General features: G+C 38.1%; 1 protein-coding gene across 2 annotated transcripts in view; it reads right to left on the reverse strand.

The window, feature by feature from the left end:
• Positions 1-254: 254 nt before the first annotated feature.
• LOC5572653 (protein decapentaplegic) overlaps positions 255-23,251 on the reverse strand; it is a 145,502-nt gene continuing 122,505 nt past the window's right edge. For both annotated transcript variants that reach the window (XM_021845130.1, XM_001654103.2), the window contains exons 2-3: positions 19,199-19,842; positions 255-2,190 (exon numbers count right to left, since the gene is read on the reverse strand). In XM_021845130.1, the coding sequence (XP_021700822.1) occupies positions 1,316-2,190; positions 19,199-19,826 (1,503 nt within the window). In that variant the 5' untranslated portion in view covers positions 19,827-19,842 and the 3' untranslated portion in view covers positions 255-1,315. The remainder of the gene's footprint in view (positions 2,191-19,198; positions 19,843-23,251) is intronic.

Here is a 23,251-nt window from a genome sequence, read left to right on the forward strand (position 1 = left end):
ACGGTGCGTACAAATTTCAATGGCGGCCTACTTCGCCTTAAGAAATCAAAACAAGTGTATGGAATGGATTAGATTGAAAACCACTAATTTAAATGTACAAGATTTTTGATTTCCAACTCTAACTTAGAATAACTTGTACTGTTTTCGGAAGAATGTTATTTTCGTCGTAACATATTTACGCGAGGCTCCCATCTTTTCTTGAATTGCTAATACCAATTAATTTCGGAATGCGTAATTCAACTGAAACGCAACGATTTAAAATACGGCTTTTACAAAATTTTATTCCTCTCTCAATTTTCGACCATTTATTAAATAAATACTTTTCCTCAAATACAGGTACTAGTATATTACACAAATTTACAAATAAACAACACAGTTCATCTTCGTCCCTCGGGTGTGTGTCCGTGCGTGTATCAATCATTCTCCTTTTTTTTACAACAAAAAATGACTTGCTCCTTAACCGCGATCGACTCCAATAATAGTCAAAACAACATTCTAGGATATGCCCTTCTGTCTAACCGTACTAAATAAATAAAACATAATGCTCCAACAAATATTGTTCGTTTACATTATAAAACAACCATCTTGCGCACTACATCGCCCTCCTGGCTACGAGTAAAAGTTTACAATCCTATCCTGCTGTTTGCTGCTGCTTCACAGAGCTTATGAGAGTGATTCATTCGTCGTGTGTAGGGTAAGTGTCTCGGGGTAGCTTTTTTTTCATTTATACAGTGGTAGCTTGGGTCGCAGTTAAATATATATATATTAGCTAGCGGGTTTAAATTAGACGTATTTACAAAACAGGTTTTGCATGCCTATCTGCTTGCGAGTTCTGGCTAACACGAGCACTGCCTGGGTTGCATCATGGATGGGGGCTTTGTTTCAGCTTCGCCATTGGCAATCTCAATCAAGCGTGCACTCGCCTGGCAATACACACATTCGATTGGTTGTTTGTACAATTTGTATGTTTCCTTCTATCAACACTGGGGTTGGTTTCTAGAGCTTACGAAGCCTAACACCTATCGGGTGGAGTTCCCTGAAACCGTTCAAATCATGCACGCGATTCGCTCATTCAATCACTCATTTGTTTCCACGCGGTTGACTCAATCGATCGTTTCCTAACCTCTTTGTTCACTTATGGACTAAAAATTTACATGACATCAGATAAGAAGGTTGAGTTGTGTAAGCTACGGCCCGGCCGGTTCAACATCGAATCTAGTTTTTTTGTATATCTATATACTTTGTCGGTATCTTCTTTAAGAGGATACGCTGCTATAATACAGGGGTTTTTGTGAAATGTACATTGCGATGTGGATCAGCGGCATCCGCATCCGACTACAGTCATGTCCTGGTAGTTTTTCAGGACGACCTTATTCTGCTCGTTAAGGTAGAGCATCGAGATGGACGAGAGCTGCGTTGGGACGCAGCACGCCTTCGGTGCCAGGCTGGGGTTGATCGAGTTGACCAACGTCTGTACGATCGCATGATTCGTCGTATTGAGATGGTCAGCGATGGGGAACTGACAGTCTCCGTGACAGTAATATGCTTCGTAGCCTGGCGGTGCGACGATCCAATCGCTCCATCCCACGTCGCTGAAGTCCACGTAGAGAGGTCGCCTCTGGCAGGTTTCGCTGCCGTTCTTTCTTCGTCGATTCCTCATTGGCGCCCTCCGGGCCCGATTGGCATTACTGATGGCATCCCGAATTGGTCGCTGCTTGTGTCGACCGTCATCGGTGTAGGTGAACAGAAGGGGCTGCTTGTGAGACCACTTATCGTGGCTTTCGTCTATACTTCGTCGCAGTCGCACGTGGTGATGTTCCGGCGTGGACTGTGGTTTTCGCTTGCTCTTGCTGGTGACCTGGATGAAGAGTCCGTGGTTCTGCTTGGGTGATCGCAGCCACCGTTCGACCGCTGGCAGAACGTCCACACTGATTGAGCCCGTTTCGTTGATCTTGACCGTTTTGGAGTCGATCAACAGAAAGGATGGAGCCCGTTTGCCTTTGAGCCCCGGCCGGACGATGTCGTACACCAGGATCTGATGCTGGACGGTTCGTGCCCGCAGGTCCTCTATGGCGTCACGGTTCAGTGTGAGTTCGGCTGCCCGCAGCTTCTCGCTTCGAGGGATGTTGGACACGTTGAACATCAACCGGAAGCGGTGGTGATGCTTGAAGCGGTCGTCTATGTGACTTTCTGGAAGAGAGCGAGATGAAAAAGATTCATTAGTTATTGTTGTGAAATCTGACGGAGTACAGATTGGCTTGAAGTGATATGAATATCAGATGTAAGTCAGTAATTATATCTGTAAATTAATTTTGCACTGTTAAAGTTATTGAGTACGAACTTGAACAAAGTTTTGTCGTAATTTTATGCCTATGGTCTTCATAATGTTTAGGGTGAAGATGCATCGGAGCCACACCTCAAATCTCCAAAAGCGCAAAACCCGGCATTACGTCCCAAATTGGCCAGAGCAAATGGTCAATCAGCAAAGAAAGCACTCAGTTAATAACTGTGGAAGTACTCATAAGAACACTAAGCTGAGAAGCAGGCTCTGTTCCCGTGAGGACGTTAATACCAAGAAGAAGAAGAACGTTCATGATCTCTGCCGAAATGCAGAAAATTTGGAAATAATACCACAACTGGCGGAACCCTTCGCTTCCTCATTTGAATCGAAGAGCCTGCGCCAAAGGTTACTGAAAATGCTCTTCTTAAAATTTAGTCCTTAGATTTAACGTCAAATGAAACAGGACTTTTTAAAGTTCATCTAATTGAATTACGATTTTTTATTTCGTTAGAATTCCAGTCACTTCGTCGAATAGAATTCCGACTGTTCCTTACACCAGATCTTCCGAAAACCTTTTGCGTTTTCTCGAAATCATGGAACCAACAAACACGCAAAAAAGTCTCCCTCGCGGAATCGCACTCTCGTGATGTTTTGCCCTCGTAAGCACACACTCTCGATTGCAGTGCACCGTTGTTGTTTGCTTGTTTATGTTAGATCGAAGCTACTTTGGCGGCTGTGGATTTGCGCTGGCAATCCCCCCAGACTGATCCCCCAGGGTTTCCCTCCGCTCACATGGCGTACGGCGGCAGCGGCGTTGCTGGCTGGGTGTTTACACGATTATTTGTTTCGCGATTTGGGTGTGAATTGATCCACGCTTGTGTTCCGCGCGGCAAAACATCAACAGTTGCCTCTTGCTAGCCGTGGGGACTCCGTTCCGTACTCTATGGTATAGGGATGTACATAGCGGTAGCGTCGGGGCGATACGGTTCGTCAGTCAGCGGCGGGTGGTTTCGGCGGCTCTCGACAACAAGAAAGTCCGAAAATCTCGCGCACAGAGGCAATCGATATCGCTATCGATCCTCATCACACGCAGATCCCACCACGCGTCCCCTTGGGGTAGGCCTGTATAGTCTGTGGAGTCGTGTCTACGCGGTCACAAAAAAAAGCGGGGTGCGCAAAAAGGCGATCCCCCGGCGAGCGGCTAATAAAGAGCGTAATTTATTTCTGTTTGATGTTGAATGATTCCGCGAATGGATTTTGTCTGGTGAATATCTGTAAACATGCCCGGGGAATGATTGGCCATTTAGTCGGAGCCGGCGGCGGAGGGTGCAAATTTGTGTTGCCGTTGTTGCCGCGTGCCGCCATTTGCTGCGCCTTTCTGTCTCGAACGAGCGCTAATAAGCTCACGTCGGGACAGGGGCGTAGCCAGGATTCCATCGGAGACGAAGGAAAGGAATAACTTCATGTGTTCTTCAAGAAACTTCCAGAAAGTAGCTTTTCATTGATATATTTAGTTGATATATTTAACAAATGTTTTCAGTTGGCATAATTTCCTGACAAATGGAAAAATGCTAAAGTTGTACCAATTTTGAAACCAGACAAAAATCTTGCAGATGTTTCTAGCTATCGTCCAATCAGTTTTCTCTCCCCATCAGTGTACTTTTTGAAAAGTTCATTTTGAACAGAATAATGATCCACATCAATGGAAATTAATTTTTTGCCAATGAACAGTTCGGATTCCGACATGGACATTCGACCACTCATCAACTTTTACGTGTAACAAATTTGATCCGTTCCAACAAATCTGAAGGTTATTCTACTGGTCTTACTCTTCTAGAGGCACGAAGGCTTGATTGTAAAATTTCAAATACTTTAATTTTCCAACATATATTGTTAGAATAATGCACGTTATCTGTCAAATCGTACACTTCAGGTTAATTATCAGAACCCCAGGTCTGAAAGACTTCCTGTAAGAGCTGGTGTTTCGCAAGACAGCATTTTGTGACCAATATTATACAATATTTTCACATCTGACTTACCTGAGTTACCTCAGGGATCTCAAAAATCCTTGTTTACGGATGACACAGGCCTCTCCGCCAAAAGACGAAGTCTGCGTGTCATCTGTAGTAGATTGCAAAAAAGTTTGGAATTTTTTTCTTCTCACTTGCAAAAATGGCTGATTTCTCCAAATGCTTTCAAAACCCAACTAATAATATTCCCACATTAACCAAAAACTCTTTATTTGAAACCTTCAAGTAGACATGTTGTTACAATGAGAGGGGTTCTAATAAATTGGTCAGATGAAGTTAAGTACCTAGGACTCATGCTAGATAAATATTTAACTTTTAAAAATCACATTGAAGGCAGTCAAGTCAAATGTAACAGACACCCTCAGTGTATAAAGTGCTGGTGATCTTCTATTTTAGGCAACACTGGCGCCTGCCACGTCAGAATGCAGATCAATGTGGGGAAGGGGGAGGAAATGATGTTGCACTTATACTGGCCGACTATAGACCGTGGAATCCGACTGCATCTACGCCAGTTCATGCGGAAGTGTATGGATCGGAGGAAAGGCATGGCAGAGAGGTTTGCTTTTGTGGTGTGCCTATGTATCAGGCGTAAGGAAAGGCATGCGCGTGAAAGAATGGAAGCGTTAGGGAAACGGTTTCTCGTCCGTCTCTGGTTCTAGCGTTTGCAATGAACGAATAGTTTGATTTTAAAAGATTAAGAATACAAGATAGAAGCAAGTGAGAGATATACAACTACAAAGTACGAGGAAAGAGACGGGCCTGGGATTGAACCCATGACCTTCTGTTTATGGAGCAGAAGCGGTAGCCATTAGACCACCAACCCCGTCTACTTCTTGATAAAATACTTCCAGGATTTATCCAGAAACTGTATGAAGATTTCAGAGGTGGCTGTCTATTTTATGATTATTTGAGGAAAACTCCCTAATAACTATCATTGCATAGTCCATATTTTGCGATTAATTGACTAAAAACAAAAATATGGACAAGTTAGTTGTACATGCTGAATGTAGGTTCTACAAGAAACATCATCAAAACCAGATGACCAATGGTCAATATTGAGGCAGATTTTGAAAATATAAGAGGTTTTGAGATCTTTGACAGCAAACGTAAAATTTTCTGAACTTTCAAGAAAAAATGAGTACAGCAATAGCCCCTTTTGTCCCGAGGCCTTCAAAACACTAAAGAACGGAAATTTTTGATATATTTTTTTCGTGTTAAAAAACAATTTTAGTGAAATTTTATTTTTTCTTGGATAATCAAAATCTTTAGCTTTCATTTCGTCCAATAAAATTGAAAATCGGTCAAGCGGTTCAAAAGTTATAATTCAAAATAAATTTGCAAAGTCGCGATTTTTCTGGTCACTCTTTTTTGGAAATAATCACCCTAATAAAAAATCCAAAAACACGTGTATCCTTATTTCGCATAAGGAACAAAATAGCAAATTTTCACGGAATTCGGTGAGCCCCTAGATCGGTTTTTCATTGAATGGCTGAATAATTCCCTTGAAACTCTGCCAGCATTTGTGGAACTTTTTTTATGAGGAATTTATCAGGAGATTTCTATGGAATGCATTCAAGAATTTACCATTAATTCACAAATACCGTCAAAAACTCCATCATTCAGGGTTAACATTCTTAAATTCTTTAAAAATGTATATCAACTACTACTCTAGTAATCTAGATTCTTCTTTACAATGAATTACTAACATTATTTCGAAAATTCAGCCATGAAACTCCTTTAAAAAAAAAATAAAGTTCTTTCTCAGAAGCTTTCCTTTGCCTATTTTAGGAATATTTAAAGAAATTACCAGAAAACAATCCTCCAGAAGTTGAATAGGAAGTTTTTTCTAAAGATTTTCACTTAAAGATTCCAAAAATTCCGAGGAGCTTCATCACATATTTTCAATCCAAAAAATATTTTTGAGGAACTTCCTTCTCTGGATATATTCCTTATGCATCCTTTAAGTAATTCCTAGCTGGAATTATTGTGAAATTCTGAAAAATGAAACATTACTTTCAGGGGAAATCGCTGGACTAATACCTGCAAAAAATCCTTAATTGAATGTTTGTAAATATACTGGTATAAAGCCGGAAAACAAGACAAAATAATGGACGAAATATTTGAAAAAGGATGCAATTTCTCAAGGGTTAAAAAAACCTTTTTTGGCTCATCAAGTAGCATACCCTGAAAACAATTTCTGTAGGAGCTATTATATGTAATACTTCCTCTAATCCGGAAATATTCAAGAAACTTCAGTTTTTTGGAGAACAATTTCTAGGTAAATACCTCAACATATTGTTGGGTGGAGAACTAGCCATATAAATGTGTTGATATTCACTTCAGTAAAGACACATAAGAGCAGCATATTTTTGTAAAATTACTGGAAGAATTGCTTTTGTAATAATTGTAAGTAATCAAGAAGAGTTAATTAACAAACTCCTGATTACATTCTTTGGAAATCCCTGTTCAAAGAAAAGCCTGAAGATGTTTGTAATAAAAATCCTTGCGCGAAAACCGAATCACTTGGGCCTTTGCAAAGCACTAAGCAAGCAAACGATGCCAGCGAAAAAACACATGCCACGAAAAAGCACCTTTGGGTGCCGCTGACATCAAATCTCACTTTTGTTGAGATGTCAACAAACGAACTTTTCAGATTATTTTTTAGAGTGACATTTTTACATTAATATCATAATGATTGGGCCATTGAAAAGAGAAAATCATGTATGGTAGGTGCTATAACTGGAGTTTCATATGCTAGAACAACATGATAAAGTGCAAAAAATCTGCATTGGTCTACTGGCATTCTTTGAACAAATGTCAAGCCTTCAATATGTGACGAGCGATATTTTGGGATTCCAAATGCTCACCCAGACTCCCCTACAAAATCGATTGAACCCTTGCGTTGTTGTTGTTACTTGATGTCATTTTTCAATACACCAGGAAACTTTTGATGCACTTTGATGTGAAATTTGATACGAAATAAAGATTCCAAGCACACCCACCGGAAGATGTCTATGGATAGAGACTCAGTTGTGTATAGAAAAAAAGACATTTTGAAAGAATAATAAATTCAACAATGTGACATTCAAATACGATTTGTTTTCCAAAGAATGATGATAGTTTAGAAGAATAATAAATACAACAGATCATTATAATTCTAACGATGAGCAATTAATAGACCTAATCATCATTCAATTACTCCAAAAATTGGTTTAAATCAAAGGCTTCCTTTTTTCCGTCGTCCACCCCTAAAATGACTGAAGAATAAAAGTATTTACCAGAATCCTATATTGACAATATATGGTATACAAAACTAATCAAATTTGAAAGCGTAGGTGATAATTATGATGTAGATAGAATCATTATTGATTATAATGCAAAGTATGTTTGCCCAAAATAACCATAAGATCATCCAATATGAACAAATCAATACTCTCATCTCAAGTCTCCTTCAGCTTTCCAAATAACAGTTGATATGATTAACATGCTTGTGAGATTTTGAAATTCCGATTATAAAGAGAGATTTATTAAGAAATTTAGACATTCTCCTTTTGAAAACATTTCAAGAAAATTCTTGAAAATAATGACATTTTCAAAATACAATTTTCGGAAGAAGAAAACCTATGAAAATACCTTGAAGACTCTATGAAAGAATTCAAAACATCTCCTAATATTTGAGAGTAAACTGCTAGAGCAAGGCTTGAAGAAATTGCTGAAAAATCTCTAGCATAACACTTGGTGGAATATTTCATTTTTTTTGGTATAAACATGATTTTTAACCCGTGTATGCCTGAGCAAAAGCTAAAATACTGAAATTCTCACCGTTCAGCGAATGCTTAACGGATTCCAATAATATTTTGTCAATATACTCGTGCACATGTCTAGTGACCAGAGGAACTCGATGATGTTCATGTTGTCGGAGTTATTACGGAGATTTGATAAAAAGGCTATTTTTTGGGACATGGTAAGTTATCTTCATTTATTTGCTTTGAAAATCAATTTAAATTTCATAAATCATGGAAGTTTGACATTCAATATTATAAATGAAAAAGTTTGAGCCATTTAGAATGTTCCGGATGTGGCCACTCGGACTTAATGCTCGCAAAAATGCGTTCCTATGAGCTTAGCACAAATTCTTAGGTACAAATTGGTCACTTACAGCAAATTTGAAGTGTCTCAGGGAACCCGAAAATGGCCATTTGTAGGATCAATCAAATTCAGGAAGGATAATCATCCAACTCAATCGTTTGTCAAAAGGTTAACACTGATTCTTTTTTTCCTAAAATTTTCTGATATAGGCACATTATAACCGATTCCACAAACTACTCGTGACTTTAAATTTGCCTACATACAGGGGCACAAAACACAGTACTGGGTACTTACCCTTTTTACCCGATCGGACCCAGTGACCCACCGGAAAACTCCAACCACAACATTCCCGTGTTTCTTTGGCCATCTTAAATCCGATAAATATTCGCTGAGCGGTGGAAGTTTTAGTTTTTTTTCTTATTTTTTTCTCCCGAGTAGCGCTTATGTTATAATTGAGGCAGAATAACTTTTAAATAACTAGATCTGGTCATATATCTGTTGATATGCATCAATTATAACATGCATGTTACTCGGGCTTTTACTTAGGTCTATAAGGGTTGTTTGGACTCAGTAAAATTATTTATGACACAATATTCAACAGATATAACCTGTATAGAGAATCTGTGGAACATTCAAACAAAGTATTAATATTTGTAGAGAGGCTAATTATAATTTATATCCCGACGGCCAAGGGGGCGTCTCCCCCTTCTAGCTACATGTCTCTCGGGATGTGCCCCATGTAAAAGTGCATAAATTTCCGAACCGAATGTTTGGAAACGGTGCGCGGCGCAAATCTGGCTCTCAAAATTAAGCGGAAAATTTGCATCTGGTCGATTGAGTGGCCGCTGAGTGATGAAGCAATCCACTGGAAATGCCTGCAGTGCGACCGACCGATGTGGTGCTCGATATTGGACAAAAAGGGGGGCGGGGTGGTGACGAGAGCCCAGGAGTGCCCGGAACGTGATATCGATTAATTGAGGTGCGGCCACGATCAAAGCCGATCCGCTGGCTGGCTGTCTTCGAGTGCGATCGTCTTTGGTCGGCTTCGGAGCGAATGCGATGCTCTGTGTGTGTGCAGATCGATGCCGGTGCAAATCGTAAACGGGTGGATTAAGTGTTTGTTTATTGATATATTTGACAGTTGTGCGGTTCTGGAAAACTCTCGCACCTATTATGCGCGCAAAGTGATTGTTTTTGCCGGTGATGGTTGGTGCGGTTCGTGGAACTGTTCCCGGATCGGGAAAAGGATTAATGTGATGGTTTGCTTGGAATCGATTTGCGATGCATTTGGGAGGATTGTTAACCATGTTTGTTTTCGCGTTAATCATTCACTGTTTGTTTGTTTAATCATTTATGCCACATGCGGCTGCTTGTACCACATGCGCTATAACGAAACCAAAACATTAGGAATACAATTCGTCTCTAATGCCGAACATTCTGAATACTCGTGTTTTTCACGGAAATTTTGTAATATGTCAATAAATTTTCAGGTCATTTGCATCTCACTCACGCTAAATGCTTTCAATATTAATTTAGATCTTTCCACTATATAGTAGTTCGAGATTGTAACAGCAAACTCAGATGAATTTCAAATCTACTGTACATTTACTTTTAAGTTTCTCTATCTAGATGCTGCTCAGAGGATTCGAATACATTAATAAGAGTCAGATGAATTTGTTTGCGATATTATTTAGTTCATGCTGTTTGGAATATGAAACAGAATGAGTACAATACTCGGCATTTGAAGCAAAATGTTGTTCCACACTTTTGCGTAAAAATTAAAGTAAAACATAATCAAAGAATATATTTATCAGCAGGCACAATAATTATTAATTCAACTTTGCAATGGAATGTAGGGTAACTCGGTGTAATACGCCCCACCGGGGCAATACGCCCCTCTGAAGTTTCACGAAATTGAGGCTTCTTTTACACGTAAATATGATTACATTTTTTAACTATTCGCGAATAAATGATGTTGCGCATATATGTTCTTTGAGAAGTATAAACAATCAATAGAAATTCTAAAAATATCGAAGATCAGATTTTTGGCGTAAAATTACGCGTCCGATAAGCAAGCCTTGCCGTTAATGAAGCCCATGCTTTACTATTGTACTTATTACAAAAACTTTTACAGGACCCCTTTAAGCTTAGCAAGTGGTGGAATTCTCCTTGGAAACATTTCTAAAACACTCTGGACCTTTTTTCTATGGGAGGGGCATATTGCCCGGGTTGTTTTGAAATGTAAACATTGGGACGGTTTACAAAAAAACATCTAGTACATTTTTTAGAAGCAACTTGGAAAGAGAAAGTTGTATGCAGAGCATGACCAACTGAATAAGCAACACATTGACATAAAAAAACTTTAGGAGTGATGCATTTGCTTCTGCGATAGAGCAGTTTTTCCATAAGGGGGGGGCGTATTACAACTTTTTACCTTATTCAAAATTTCATGCCTATGATATGCATCTGAGGACCCGGAATAAACATGAATCAAAACGGTACAAGACAAGCGTTTCCATGTTTTACGAATTGGTCCGGAGGAATGACATATTAAAAACTTCACTTCCCTTCAGGTAACATTATGAAATTATAGAGATGTCGACAAATTTTCGAATTTATATTGTAGTATTGTAGTACAATTTGACGAGACTTACAATCTGCGCTTGGTTTTATTGAAAGTTGTTTCTGGTTCCAAAGCCAACGTTCGAATTTTCAAGAAACCAATTCTGTACCAACCAATTCTGTAGAATCAGATGGGCGACTTTATTTACTTTATAAATTAAGACCTCTTGCATCACTAGATATTCTTTTACAGTGTAATTCGAGAGGCAAGCATGAGTTGATAGCAAATCCCACAGCTTTGAGCCAACAGTTCTCCAGTAGAGAAGGTAAGCAAAATACAGGATGCTTTCGATGCTTACTGGTTCCCGATGGCTTGCTTAATTTTCACTACCTAAGCAAGTTCAATCTAATCGCTCCCTTACAGCGCCTATCCATCTAGTCAATTCATTATTTGCAAAATGTTTTGCAATTGCAAATGGTTTTTTGTTCTATAACTAAATACCTCCCCAACTCGATGGTCTTTTCAATACTATGTTATGGATAGTTGAGTATATTTATTCTATTCCTTTACAGTTATACGTGACGTGTACACATAGCGTACACTGACCCGTATACACAGTATAAAAATAAAGTAAATTAAAGGAGCAAAACATAATATGCTTTCAATTCGTTGAACAAAATTTATTTTTTCGATGATAGGCTAATGAGGAAGAAATTCTATGAGGGAACTGATAGTGATCTGATATTGACGTTGCAGTTTCTAATCCTCAAAAAGGTGTTAAATAAACGTCGGATAATAAAATGAATCAGCTTTTGATTTCTACAAACTGCAACGCCGATACCAGATAACTGTTAGGCTAATTAATTTATTGTTTATCATACGAAACTGCTTTCAAAACATCAACAACGAATTCCAAAAGATCAGCACATTCCATCTCATATGCGTCCAGCCACAAAAACGCATCTGTGACAGCTGTGACCGCGACTGTTGATTATTGCTGCCATTATAATATCTCCCCTTCGTCGCTCCATACCATCATCATCACCAGATCAACCAGCGCGCACTCGTCCGGAGTACCTTTCGCGAGCGATAGCTATAGTCGTTCAAGGCGATGCGTAGGCGTATGAATCAGGTGTCTCACAATCAGGCTACCTTGTCCACGAGAAATGCATGACAACCAGAAACCTCCAAGCCGGCTCAGGTGCTGTCGCTCTCGCCGGACCAGTTTGTTATAAAATCACTTTTTTGGAAAGCCCCTCTCCGCGCTTCGAGCAGTTCAGCAGCGAAGTTGCCGCGTATTTCCCAACGCGAACAATCCATGACGCGTCTCCATCAAACAAATGTATCCAGTTGCTTGGTAAACAAACGTTTTGAGCCGTTCGCGATCATCTTCGCTCGGTGTAAGTAAGTGTAGGTCAATTTCGCGCTCGGCGGGAAAAAGCCGCCACTCCTTGGGAGGGGAAGTGGAAAACGGTTCTCCTTGAACCCGCACGCCCAGCTGGGAGCTGGCCATTACGTGCTCGTGCAAATTGTGATGCTGCCTGCCAGCTCGATATTGCTAGTACTCCTCTGATGGAGTAGTTCAACTTTTGATGGCCCGGCAGGATCCAGGAATGAAGCGGAACGACGGTGATCGCACTCGCTCCGCCAAACAGAGGAGGGAATTAATTACGTAAACAATCAAGTTCAATAAATAACCGCTCAACGAACGGATCGCCGAGGGGTTGCAGCCAAGGTCCAGAGCAAAGCCGAAGGCAGTGGCGTCAAGGGTTGGCGTTGGAGCAGCCCAGAAACCAGACAAACCCGCACCAGTTAGTCAGGGTCATAAATTATCGATATTTCATTAGCGACTACTGGCACGGCCTCCAACTGAAGGCAGGCGGCGGCTGAGAGACACGCAGAACCCTCCCCGGCTTCTGGTATTCTTCAATTTGAATAAATTCACGATAAATCTTCTGAAATGGCTCCACACACCCTATAGGTAAATGGATTTCTCCGTGCCGTCCCGTAGTTGTCGCTGCTGGAGTCATTGCATACGGGGCGAGATGCACAAAGTGCATGCGCAACTGCTTCGACAACTGTTTCTAAGGGACCCCGCAGCAGCAATTGAAAGTGATCCAATGCCAACTGCCGGACCGGAGAAATAGCTCCATCGCTGAATCGCAGCGAGTGAAAGAGAGAAGGGTAGGCGTTCACCGAAAAGATAGTCAACCGATTGCACAGCGATCGTTTAGTAACCTGCACAACTGGCTCCCAGCCGATGGATACATTTACAATCACTTTCTTCCAGCTGCAGGGTTCAAACCGAACCGGTACACTGTGAGGATTGTGCTTCAGTTTACTCAGACATCTCGCAAAACGGTTATTGGGATCCCTTTCAACTGACCTTAATTCGTACATGCACGTAATGTGAAATTGTAAATTCCACCGATCTCTCAGACCCAGCAGCGAACAAGTTATGACGATGCTCTTTCGAAGTCTTGCGCGGGTGCCTGAAATGGGATGGTGTGGTATGTGGTAGTTCCCTGCTGGTGGTGTGGATTATCTACACGGTAGACAGCTGAAGAGACGGCCTTGCCAAGGTAAAAGTGCGGGATGAATGTCGATTCGATTTTACAGCCTTGAAAAAACTATGTAAAGTGAAAATAACATGTATCCTGGTCACATGTCTCAGGTTTTAAAATCGCAGTTGTTATCTCACGAGTTCGTCAGAAAAAATGCAATTTTAGCTCACAACAATTTCCAATTCTCACATAATTTATGATCTCACCCTAAAAGCCATTGGTAACTAAATGTGTAGCTTGTTGTTAATGAGCACACCAACCGATTTTCACGTTATTCAACAATGATACAATGGTGTTTAGGACGAGATCAGAAGTTATGTGAGAATTGTAACAAACTTGACTTCACTTGTGCATAGAATAATTCTCGCTGAGACCGGTCCACTATTTACACTTGGTCTTTCAAAATGTTCAAATTCAAAAGCTCCTGTTGAGTAAGTAAAAAACTGCGTTTGGTTGGTCAAATTGATCATCTCCTCGATAGTTATAATTAAAACAGTTTTGGAGGACCCCTAGATTTTAACAACTCTTGACTCACTCAATCTGCAATAACTCGAAAATTTCTTCAACAACCCCTTCACAATAACATGGTTTTGAAAAAAAAAATAAACATACACTCCCGTGCAAAGTTTGGGTTCACCCCCTCAAAAACATACAAAAGTGTTCAGTCCATATCTCTGTGATTACACGTCCAATTCAAACTCTTAAGTCGCATTCGAAATGCAAAGAGTTATTCTTACTTCGTATGTATTTTTCCAAAAACATTTTTTGGATTTTGTATACTAAATTTATACTTAAAGTTGTGACATTTTTCAAAAAACACACTGAAAAATCATTTCTAATTTCCTCAGCATTGGGTCGACCAAAATTTAAAATCAAAGTGTCATTAGAATCGTAATCTTATATTTTTTGAAGAGACTCCACGAAACACATCATTTTTGTCAATATCTCTGCAATTTTTCAACCGATTTTAAAAGTTTAAAGCTTTTTTGAGCTTTAAGGAGGGGGGTCTAGAAATTACGGAAGAGGGAGGAGGGGGGTCTAGAAATTACGGAAAATGCTGAACGTCATATTTGAATTTTCACAAAGAAAGGAGGGGGGGGGTACAAAAAGAGGGAGGGTGTCAATATAGGAGACCCACTCCCACAAGTGTCAACATATAGTTTTCTTTTACAATGATCACTCATTTCGGTATCGGGCACATACTTTGTTGTTCTCAGTCTAGATGCTTCATAAGGGTCACACGCAAATAATGTCAAATGTGACCTCTATGAAGTATTTAGACTGAAAACAACAAAGTATTTCTGCCCGATATGATGGCCGCCAAATATTTTCATTTTTGCACACGAAGCTTCTATGCTTTTCTTTCCAAAACCATGTTATTGTGAAGGGGTTGTTAAAGAAATTTCCGAATTATGACACTTTGAGTGACCAAAAATTGTCAAAAATCGAGGGGCTCTCAAAAACTCCATCAATTTGACTAACCGAATGCAGTTTCTTTACTTACGCGACAGGAGCTTTCGAATAAATAAATTTGAACATGTTGATAAACCATCATAACATCCCGACCATTGGATTACAATAGAGTTGTTACAGGTTTTGTTACTCATTTAGCGGGTTTTTGTAACAAAACATGTTATAGTTTTTGCTGGTTAGTATTAAAATAACAAAAAAAATTAACACAATTTCCTCTACATTCAACAAAATTGAAACAAAATGTGTTCTAAACAAAAATGATACCCATTATGTGTCAAATCAAACAAAAATATAACTCATTTTGTTATTTTTAATAACCTAATTGTAACAAAATTTGTTATAAGCAATTTGTTATAATAAATTGTATTATAATTATGTTTTAAAATGTAACAAATTTGAAACAGTCTTTGAATTATAACTGACTTTGTTTTAAATTTGTTATAATTTGCTCCTTCAACTCAAAGTGCTTCCTACAAAAATCAAACAAAGTTTGTTATTTTTAACAAATTTTGATACACTTGTGCTACAATCTTGTTGTAATGCATTGGTCGGGATTTCTTATTGGCTGTTTTTAAGTATTACTTCAATGATTCCTCGTAACATTATGCAAGGTGTTACAGGAGGTACAGGTGTTTTGAGGATTTTTTTTCGTGAAATCATTGTGAGAGTCTTCTTTAGTAATCTCTGGATGAAAATATGGGGAACTTGAAAAAAAACGCTTTTTGAGGAATCCCTAAACGAATTCATTGGGGGAAATAATGAAGTTATCATTGTGGGAAATGCTTGCGAAGGCTTGAAAGGCTTATTGTTAAATATCTCTTAATAAATTGATCTAGAAGTTCTGATATGAACCTTTGATTATATTCAATGAAGAATTCTTGTAGGGAAAGAATTTTTGAAATGACAACTGTTTTAATTGGTGAAAATTCTGAGAGAATCATTGGTGAAATTGCACAACAATCAATATGCAAATTACTGGAAGAATCAACATTAGACATCTGAAGAGTTTTCTGAACTAAAATTCATGAGAAATTCTTTTGAGCATCCTTAACATAATCGTTGGATGAATTTCGAGACAACCCCTGTGCGAAGTGCAGGAGAAATCCCTGGAATGATTTCTAAAGAAATCCCTGTAGGATTCGTTCAATGTGTTTCCAAAGTAATTATTGGAATTTAAAAAGCTCTTTTTCAAGTATTTTGTGAAGAATCTTTTGAAGAAGTGTCATGGACATGTCATGTAATAATTTCTGAAGTATCTCAACAATATTCTCTGCAAGACATTCCACCTAGATTATTCAAGATATTTTTTAAGGGTGATCCAATAAATTCTGTAAGAATTGTTCCAAGATTTCACGCAACATTTTTCCTTATATTGGTTGACGAATATCCAGTTTTTATCTCGGATATGTGAAAAATCCCTCAATCATAGCGGCAAAATCATTTCATTTTACACCTTCAAATAAGTTTAAGAGTTTCTTTTAAGTAAGTCCCCACTACTTTGGAATTTAGTTGATGATGAGATATATATTTTTGAATATCTTTGGGAAGTGATTATAAGATTTGGCACATATAAGTTCATTTGTTGTGTTGTGAGTTCTGCTTATAATGGTAAGGCAGAAAATTCCGAATAATTGTCCAAGGACATTCGTTTAAGAATTCTTTGAGATTTTCTTGCAACAAGAAATGTTTCGGAAAACTTTTTTGGTTCTATCGCTATTATTAGTAAATATGAGCGCAGTAGTTTCATAAAAACCTCTGCTGAAGTAAATCAAAAGTGCGCACAATAATATTTGGCCCTAATATAAATACAGTCGACTCTCCACATCTCGATGTTCTACATCTCGATATATCTCCCTATGTCGATGATTTCATAAGTCCCATCTGTCTGCATACATTTTTACTCTCCTTATCTCGATATCTACATATCTCGATGTGTTTCTGTTGATTTTTTGTTCTCAATTTTCTCTCCGTTTGTCGATATGTCCAATATCAAAGGTTACTAGACCAAGATTTTTGGGATTCAAAACAAATAAGGAGGGCAAAATGACGTTCGTTTGTGTATTTCTTACTTAGCAACGGAGTGTTTTTCAATCTAGTATTCATCAAAAATGTGTTCGTTGTCTCGATCTCTCCCTATCTCGATGGTCTCTGCGAAATCGAGATGTGGAGAGGCAACTGTAAGTTTATATGCCAAGAAACAAGTCTGCAGAAACTGTGGGATGTATTAGGCAAACATTTTCGTTTTAAAGTTAAGTGAATTGAGCAATTGACAAGACTCAGCGAGTTTTTTAGGTATTACAAAACTCTTCTTAACATTGCTGAATCATTCGTTTTTGCGATAAAGACTGTGTATCCTACTTATCAATAGAAATGAATAGTTGATCCTCTCAATTTTATATTCAGCAAAATCTCATAAAATAAAAAGCTTTTAAAAGATCGAGCATATATTAAAACCAAATCGTTCAATAATTTATTATAAGTGGTTTCACAAAAGATTCTCAAATAACTGTTAGTCAATTTTTCAAAGTTACTGAAATAATATGTATTGAATGGCATTATTTTAAGAGAAGGCAGAAAGAAAGATAATTTTTTAAATTATGTTTGACTTAGTTAATCAAAGTCAATTCTAATGAAGATATAATTATTATATTAATAAGTCAAATGTCGGTGTTCAGACAGACTAAACCAAATGTTTTGTACAGAAAAACATATCCCAGCCATTGAAAATATCAAAGATTTTCTTGCTGTAATAATGGATCTTATCTATTTGATGATATATCAAAATCAAAATAGCATCGGAAAAATTAGAATTGATGGAGTTCTCAACGTATTTAAAACGTATTTAAAACGTCAAAAAATCATCTAGTCTGGCCTGTCTGAACACCGACCAAATGGTCCCTATATAGTGTAAATTATTCTGCATATGAATTTTGTAGCAACCCTTTCAGGGTCCTATAACAGTTTTATCTAGGATTCCATCAGAATCTATCAGAATGTATTTTTCAAGATTAATACCAAAGATTATGTTAAAACCCATCTGGAAACCTTAGATGACTTGTTGTATTTTCGTCAGCTTTCGTCATGACTGGATTTCCAAAACTCACACTCAGTTGAATAGAAGGCTGAATATAAGAAGATGTGAACCGCAAAACCATACATTGGAAAGGCAGAAGACACCTAAAATACACAAGTTTCCTCATATAATTATTTGGAATCCTGTCGAGCTTCTGTAACAATTCCTTCCAAGGTTTTTTTTTTTGAGAATCATGCTGTAGATAATGTCGGGTTGAGATTTCTTAACAACTGTATTTCCGGTAAAATTTCTTCCCAAAGTTCTCTTCTATTTTCGCCTATAATTTGTATTCAAGATTACATTTAGGAAATTAGAATCCAGCTATTGATTCAATAAAGTTGTGTTTGTCGAATTTGGCTGATATGCAACAACTTGTAATCAAAGAAGGATTTTCAACATAGAATTCTTGAAAATTTTTTAGTAGTATATGGGTAGGTTCTTGGATACATACTCGAAGACTTATGCAGAAATTCATAATGAAATTTCTGGAGATATTCCGAGAAGATTGTTTTTCAAGTATTCACCAGTACGATTTTTTAGAATAATCCATCTGAGAAATTGAACCAAATGGATAACAAGATCGCAATAAAAAACAATTATGTTGGAATTACGAAGTTATCGACTTAGGTGTCCGAGACGTGGGAATCTCTTTCTATAAATATATGCTTGGAACAAAATTTTAATGTCTGCTTCTCTGAAATTCCTATCCAAAATTCTATCGAAACCATACCCGTGATAAAACTGTTACTAGCTAACTTTGAACAATTTAAATTCCTGCAAGCAACGTTTTGCAAAGCTAAAATCCCTTTATCCCTATATATTATTTGGGGTTGTGCTAAGTGACTGTTTTACTATCACACATTTCCATAACAACTTTGAGGAGCTTTTGCAGTCTCAGTTTTCGTCCAAAGGAGCTCAACTTTTGGAAAGTCAAGCAGAATCTGACTTAGAATTTAGAAAGCGGTGTGGAGTGAGTCATATTTTCAGAACCGCCCTATATATAATGCAACACGTATGAATCGATCACTATTTTTGTGTTTGAATTTTAGAATTTATTATTCTGAAATCTCTTTTTGCACTCAATAATTTGCTTAAATAAATAGCTGAAGTATGCAGAATGCTCACCTTCGTGCGTGAAACTCCGCACCGTGTTCGCGTTGCGCGTGTTGAGGCCCTCCTTTGGCACGTTGACCGAGTCGACCAGATCGTGGCCCATGATCTGGGCGTACAGCTGCTTCATCGCCTCCGGTATCACCACTTTAGATCTATCAATTTTTGGTCTCTTGGGAAAACCGAACAGACTTAGGAGATTCTTCTCGATTTCGACTAGCGTTTCAGGATCGGGCTTACTGTTACTGCTAATGCTATCACTATCACTACTATGACTACCATCATGACTGCTGCTGCTGCTACCACTAATATCTAGACTGTTATCACTATCACTACTCCCGTTCACTTCGGCTTCTTCGTCTGCGTCTTTGTCGACCGGACCGAGCTGCAGGTGCAACTCGCCGGCCGCCGGTCGTTCTAAACTATCTTCGTCCACCTTTGACTCACTTTGCGCCACGCTACCATCACTTGACGACGGCCGACGATCTGATCGCTCATCTGCACTCCGGATGCTGAGCAGTGTTGACGAGGAGGTGGAGGACGAGGAGGACGAGGAGGATGATGGTTGATCGCCGGTGCTAGCGACTTGCGTTACACCCTGTAGAATCGCCAGCACCGCGAGGACATAAAGCCACGCGTGCATGTTCGTGTTTGCAGCTCTGGAAAGATACAAGTGTTGGAAACGGAGAGCAATTAGAATCGGTTCAATCAATTGTGGGATCATATTAGATAGAGCATGGTTCCCCAATTGGTGGTCCGGGGATCCATAGGGGGGTTGTTTCGACCTCTTAGTAAGAGACTCGTAAGTTTCTATTTGAGAAAAGGTACAGATTTTTTTGCCCTTCTACTTTTTGCCGTTGAAAAGTTTGAGAACCCCTGACACATATCCCCTTATTTTCGCGGGGGTTGTTGTTGTGGACTGAAATCACGCTCGGCTCGTGCTTGCGCTAAGCGACGCGTGCGAGTATGGGCAATAAAACGTTAGATGGACAACGTGGTTTTCTCCGAAGGGGTAGTAGCACAGGAGACCACTTGACCACCACCAAGTGTGACACGGAGTGGCATACCGGTCACGGAGAATCGAAACGCACAGTGTTCGTTATGTGTACCTACAAAATGGCGGCCGCCAGAGTGGCTAGCTCGGTTTTGCTTTGCGGCCAGCGCGCGTTGATTGACGAAATGCAGCTTGCGGTTAGTTCTGTGCGGCGGTGTGATGATGGAAGAGTGGATGCTCATAAACTAATGAGAGGTTTCGCGCGCGATTGCAAATAATTGAAGTCGGGGTAATTTGTTTATCAATTTACACGCTGTGCACGGAGCGGATGGAAGTGAGTCAGTGTCTTGATTTAACTACGTAACATGGCACAGGAGATACGAATATCTTTTTCATTTTTTTTCAAGAGCGGCTTGGATTGAGGTTGGATTGAGGATTTTCCAAGAAATAGTCAAACAAAATCGCTAAATATTCCATCAAAGATTAAAGTAAGAAATTAACCCTTAAAAGGCGTGGATGACTTTTTTGCACTTTCCTGTTCATTTCTTTTCACTCAATTGTTCAATTCTCAAAATTTCAAAAGTATTGCGTAGGGAATTAGTTGACGAATTCCATCCAAAATGGGTCGAAAAAAAAAAGAAATCGTGCTCGATAGTCTTCCATTTGGATTAAATTTTGCACATGTTTTTGGTATGGCAGAATAAGTGTTTTCTATAGAAAAATTGATCATTTTAACTCAAGTGTAACTTTTGAAAATGGCCTATAAATTTTTGCCTACAACTTATTTGAAAAAATCTAACTCCGAAACTGTTGATTTTAGAGAAAAATGTTCTATAAAGAAGTTGTAGTGAACCGTTTGGACTATAAGAAAAACATATACACGGAGTTTCATGATGGAGAAATTTTCAATAAAAAAGTTTTTCTAAGAACAACTTTCGGTCGATTTTCAAAATTTTGATTTTTTTGTCAGAAATAATACGTTCTGATGATACAGTACTTAAGCATCTTGAAATGATTTCAAGCCATAATGGTTATATGAACAATTTCTCGAGAAGTAGCCATTTTCGAATTATATCGAGTTTAATGCAAAAAATATTGTTTAAATATAAAAAATAGGCGATTTTTATTAGTTATTCGTGGACGATTCTTGGAAGAATAATAGTAAAAATCCAGGAATAATTCGATTGCAAATTTTAAAAAATCTACTCTGAACCTAGAACCCTAACCAGAATACTGGAAGGATTTGGATATAAATCCTGGAAGGGTTCTGCTGCGAATATTTATCTTGGAAAGATTCTGATGATAATGAAAAGGAGGTATTCTAAAGAAAAATTTTTTTTGATGGGTATCATGAAAAGATTTGTATAAGATGTATACATTGTATTGTATTGCACATCAGTGGTATTTGTAAATTTCAATATTTACTACGGAAAATCGTTCTTTGTATAATGCAGTAAAAAATTCCTTCAAAAATTTTTACAAATATTTCACGAGAAATATCTCTTGTGATTCTTCCACGAACTTTTTAGGTATTGAACCATTTGCCTCAAAGAGATTCATCTGAGAGTCCCACTGGGATTTCTTCATGAATTATTTCCGTACTTTTTCAATGCTTCCTCCAGGAACTCCTTTACCAGTTTTTAATAAGTTCCTCCTAGGATTCCCAAGGAAAATCGTTTCCCGGGATAAATAAATATTTTTCATTAGATTTTTCCTTTAGTTACTTTAGGGTAGGTATCTGAAATTGTGTTAAACATTTCTCCAGGAAGGTCCTCTACAAACTTATTGCATATAAATTCCAATTATTAGTTTAAAGTATCATCATCAGTAATTTATTTATCATTTTCTGGATTCTGGGAGATCTGGGAGTCTTACCAAAATTGTCTCCAAGATTACCAAGAAAGGATTCCTTCAAAAAATTTCAAAGAGTTGATGAATAACTGTTGATCAATTATATCTTTGAAGTTCTTCCTAAAGTTTCTTTTCGGCTTCCTTCAATAAATGTTTCAGAAAATCACTCAGAAATTCTTCAAGGATTGCTTGAAAATTTCACAGAATTAATTATTCAGGACATTCTGAAAAACAAAATCAATGATTCTTCCAGGTATTGCTCTAAAACACTGATTCTCAACCATAGTAAAGGTGAAAACAGCTCGCTGTAAGGTGCTTTTTACATGGTCGGAGGTCCGTGAACCCTTTGTTGAGAAACGTGGCTCTAAGGCATCCACCTAATATTCAACCTGATTTTCATAAACAATTGAACAGGATTCAATTTGGAAAATATTCTAAGTGATTTCTCAGAGATGTTCTCCGTAGATAAAACTGCATTTTTCCACTAACAACATATCCAAATGTTTCTTTAGATTTACTTTAAAATCAATGTGATGTTAATCCCCACATGCCTTCAAAACTCTCTCTGTTCATTGGTTTCTTCAGAAAATTATAATATGTATTGCTTCTCCAAGGATGTCGTCCTAGGATTCTTCCGAAAAAGTCACCAGAGATGCATCTAAGTATTTCACAGATATTTTTTTTTTTCAAGCAGCAATAGCGATTTTTTGGGAATGTTTTAAAGAAACTGTTCAACACATTTACTAAAGGATATTGTAATTCATTCTTGAATATCTCCAGAAATTCCATCAGGTAATCGCTTAGGCTCTATAAACTACTCCATTTCTTCCATGAATAACATCTATCCACTCTTCTTGGTTCAAAAACTGCTTCAGGAATACCTCAATATTTTAAGATTCCTTTTCAAATTACTCTACGAATAACTCAATATCCATATCCAATTTATAACCAGAGTAACATACAAAACAAAGTTTTGGAAAAATTTCTAAAGAAATTTGTTGGATAATATCTGATTATTTCTATCGGAAATTCAGGAACTCAATGCAGAATTCCTGTAACTTTTTGACGAAAATCCTGATGATATCTCACAAAAAAGGAAAAATGCTTTTTGTAGGATTCACTTCGAAAAATCGTGTTATTTCTTGTTATGTAGAATATAATTTGCATGTTTTTTTTTTGGAAATCTGTTGAGGAATTCCTCATGGGCTTTCAGAAATCAGCAG

Source organism: Aedes aegypti, chromosome 2 (genome assembly GCF_002204515.2).
Source record: "Aedes aegypti strain LVP_AGWG chromosome 2, AaegL5.0 Primary Assembly, whole genome shotgun sequence".
In the NCBI taxonomy this organism is placed as follows: domain Eukaryota; kingdom Metazoa; phylum Arthropoda; class Insecta; order Diptera; family Culicidae; genus Aedes; species Aedes aegypti.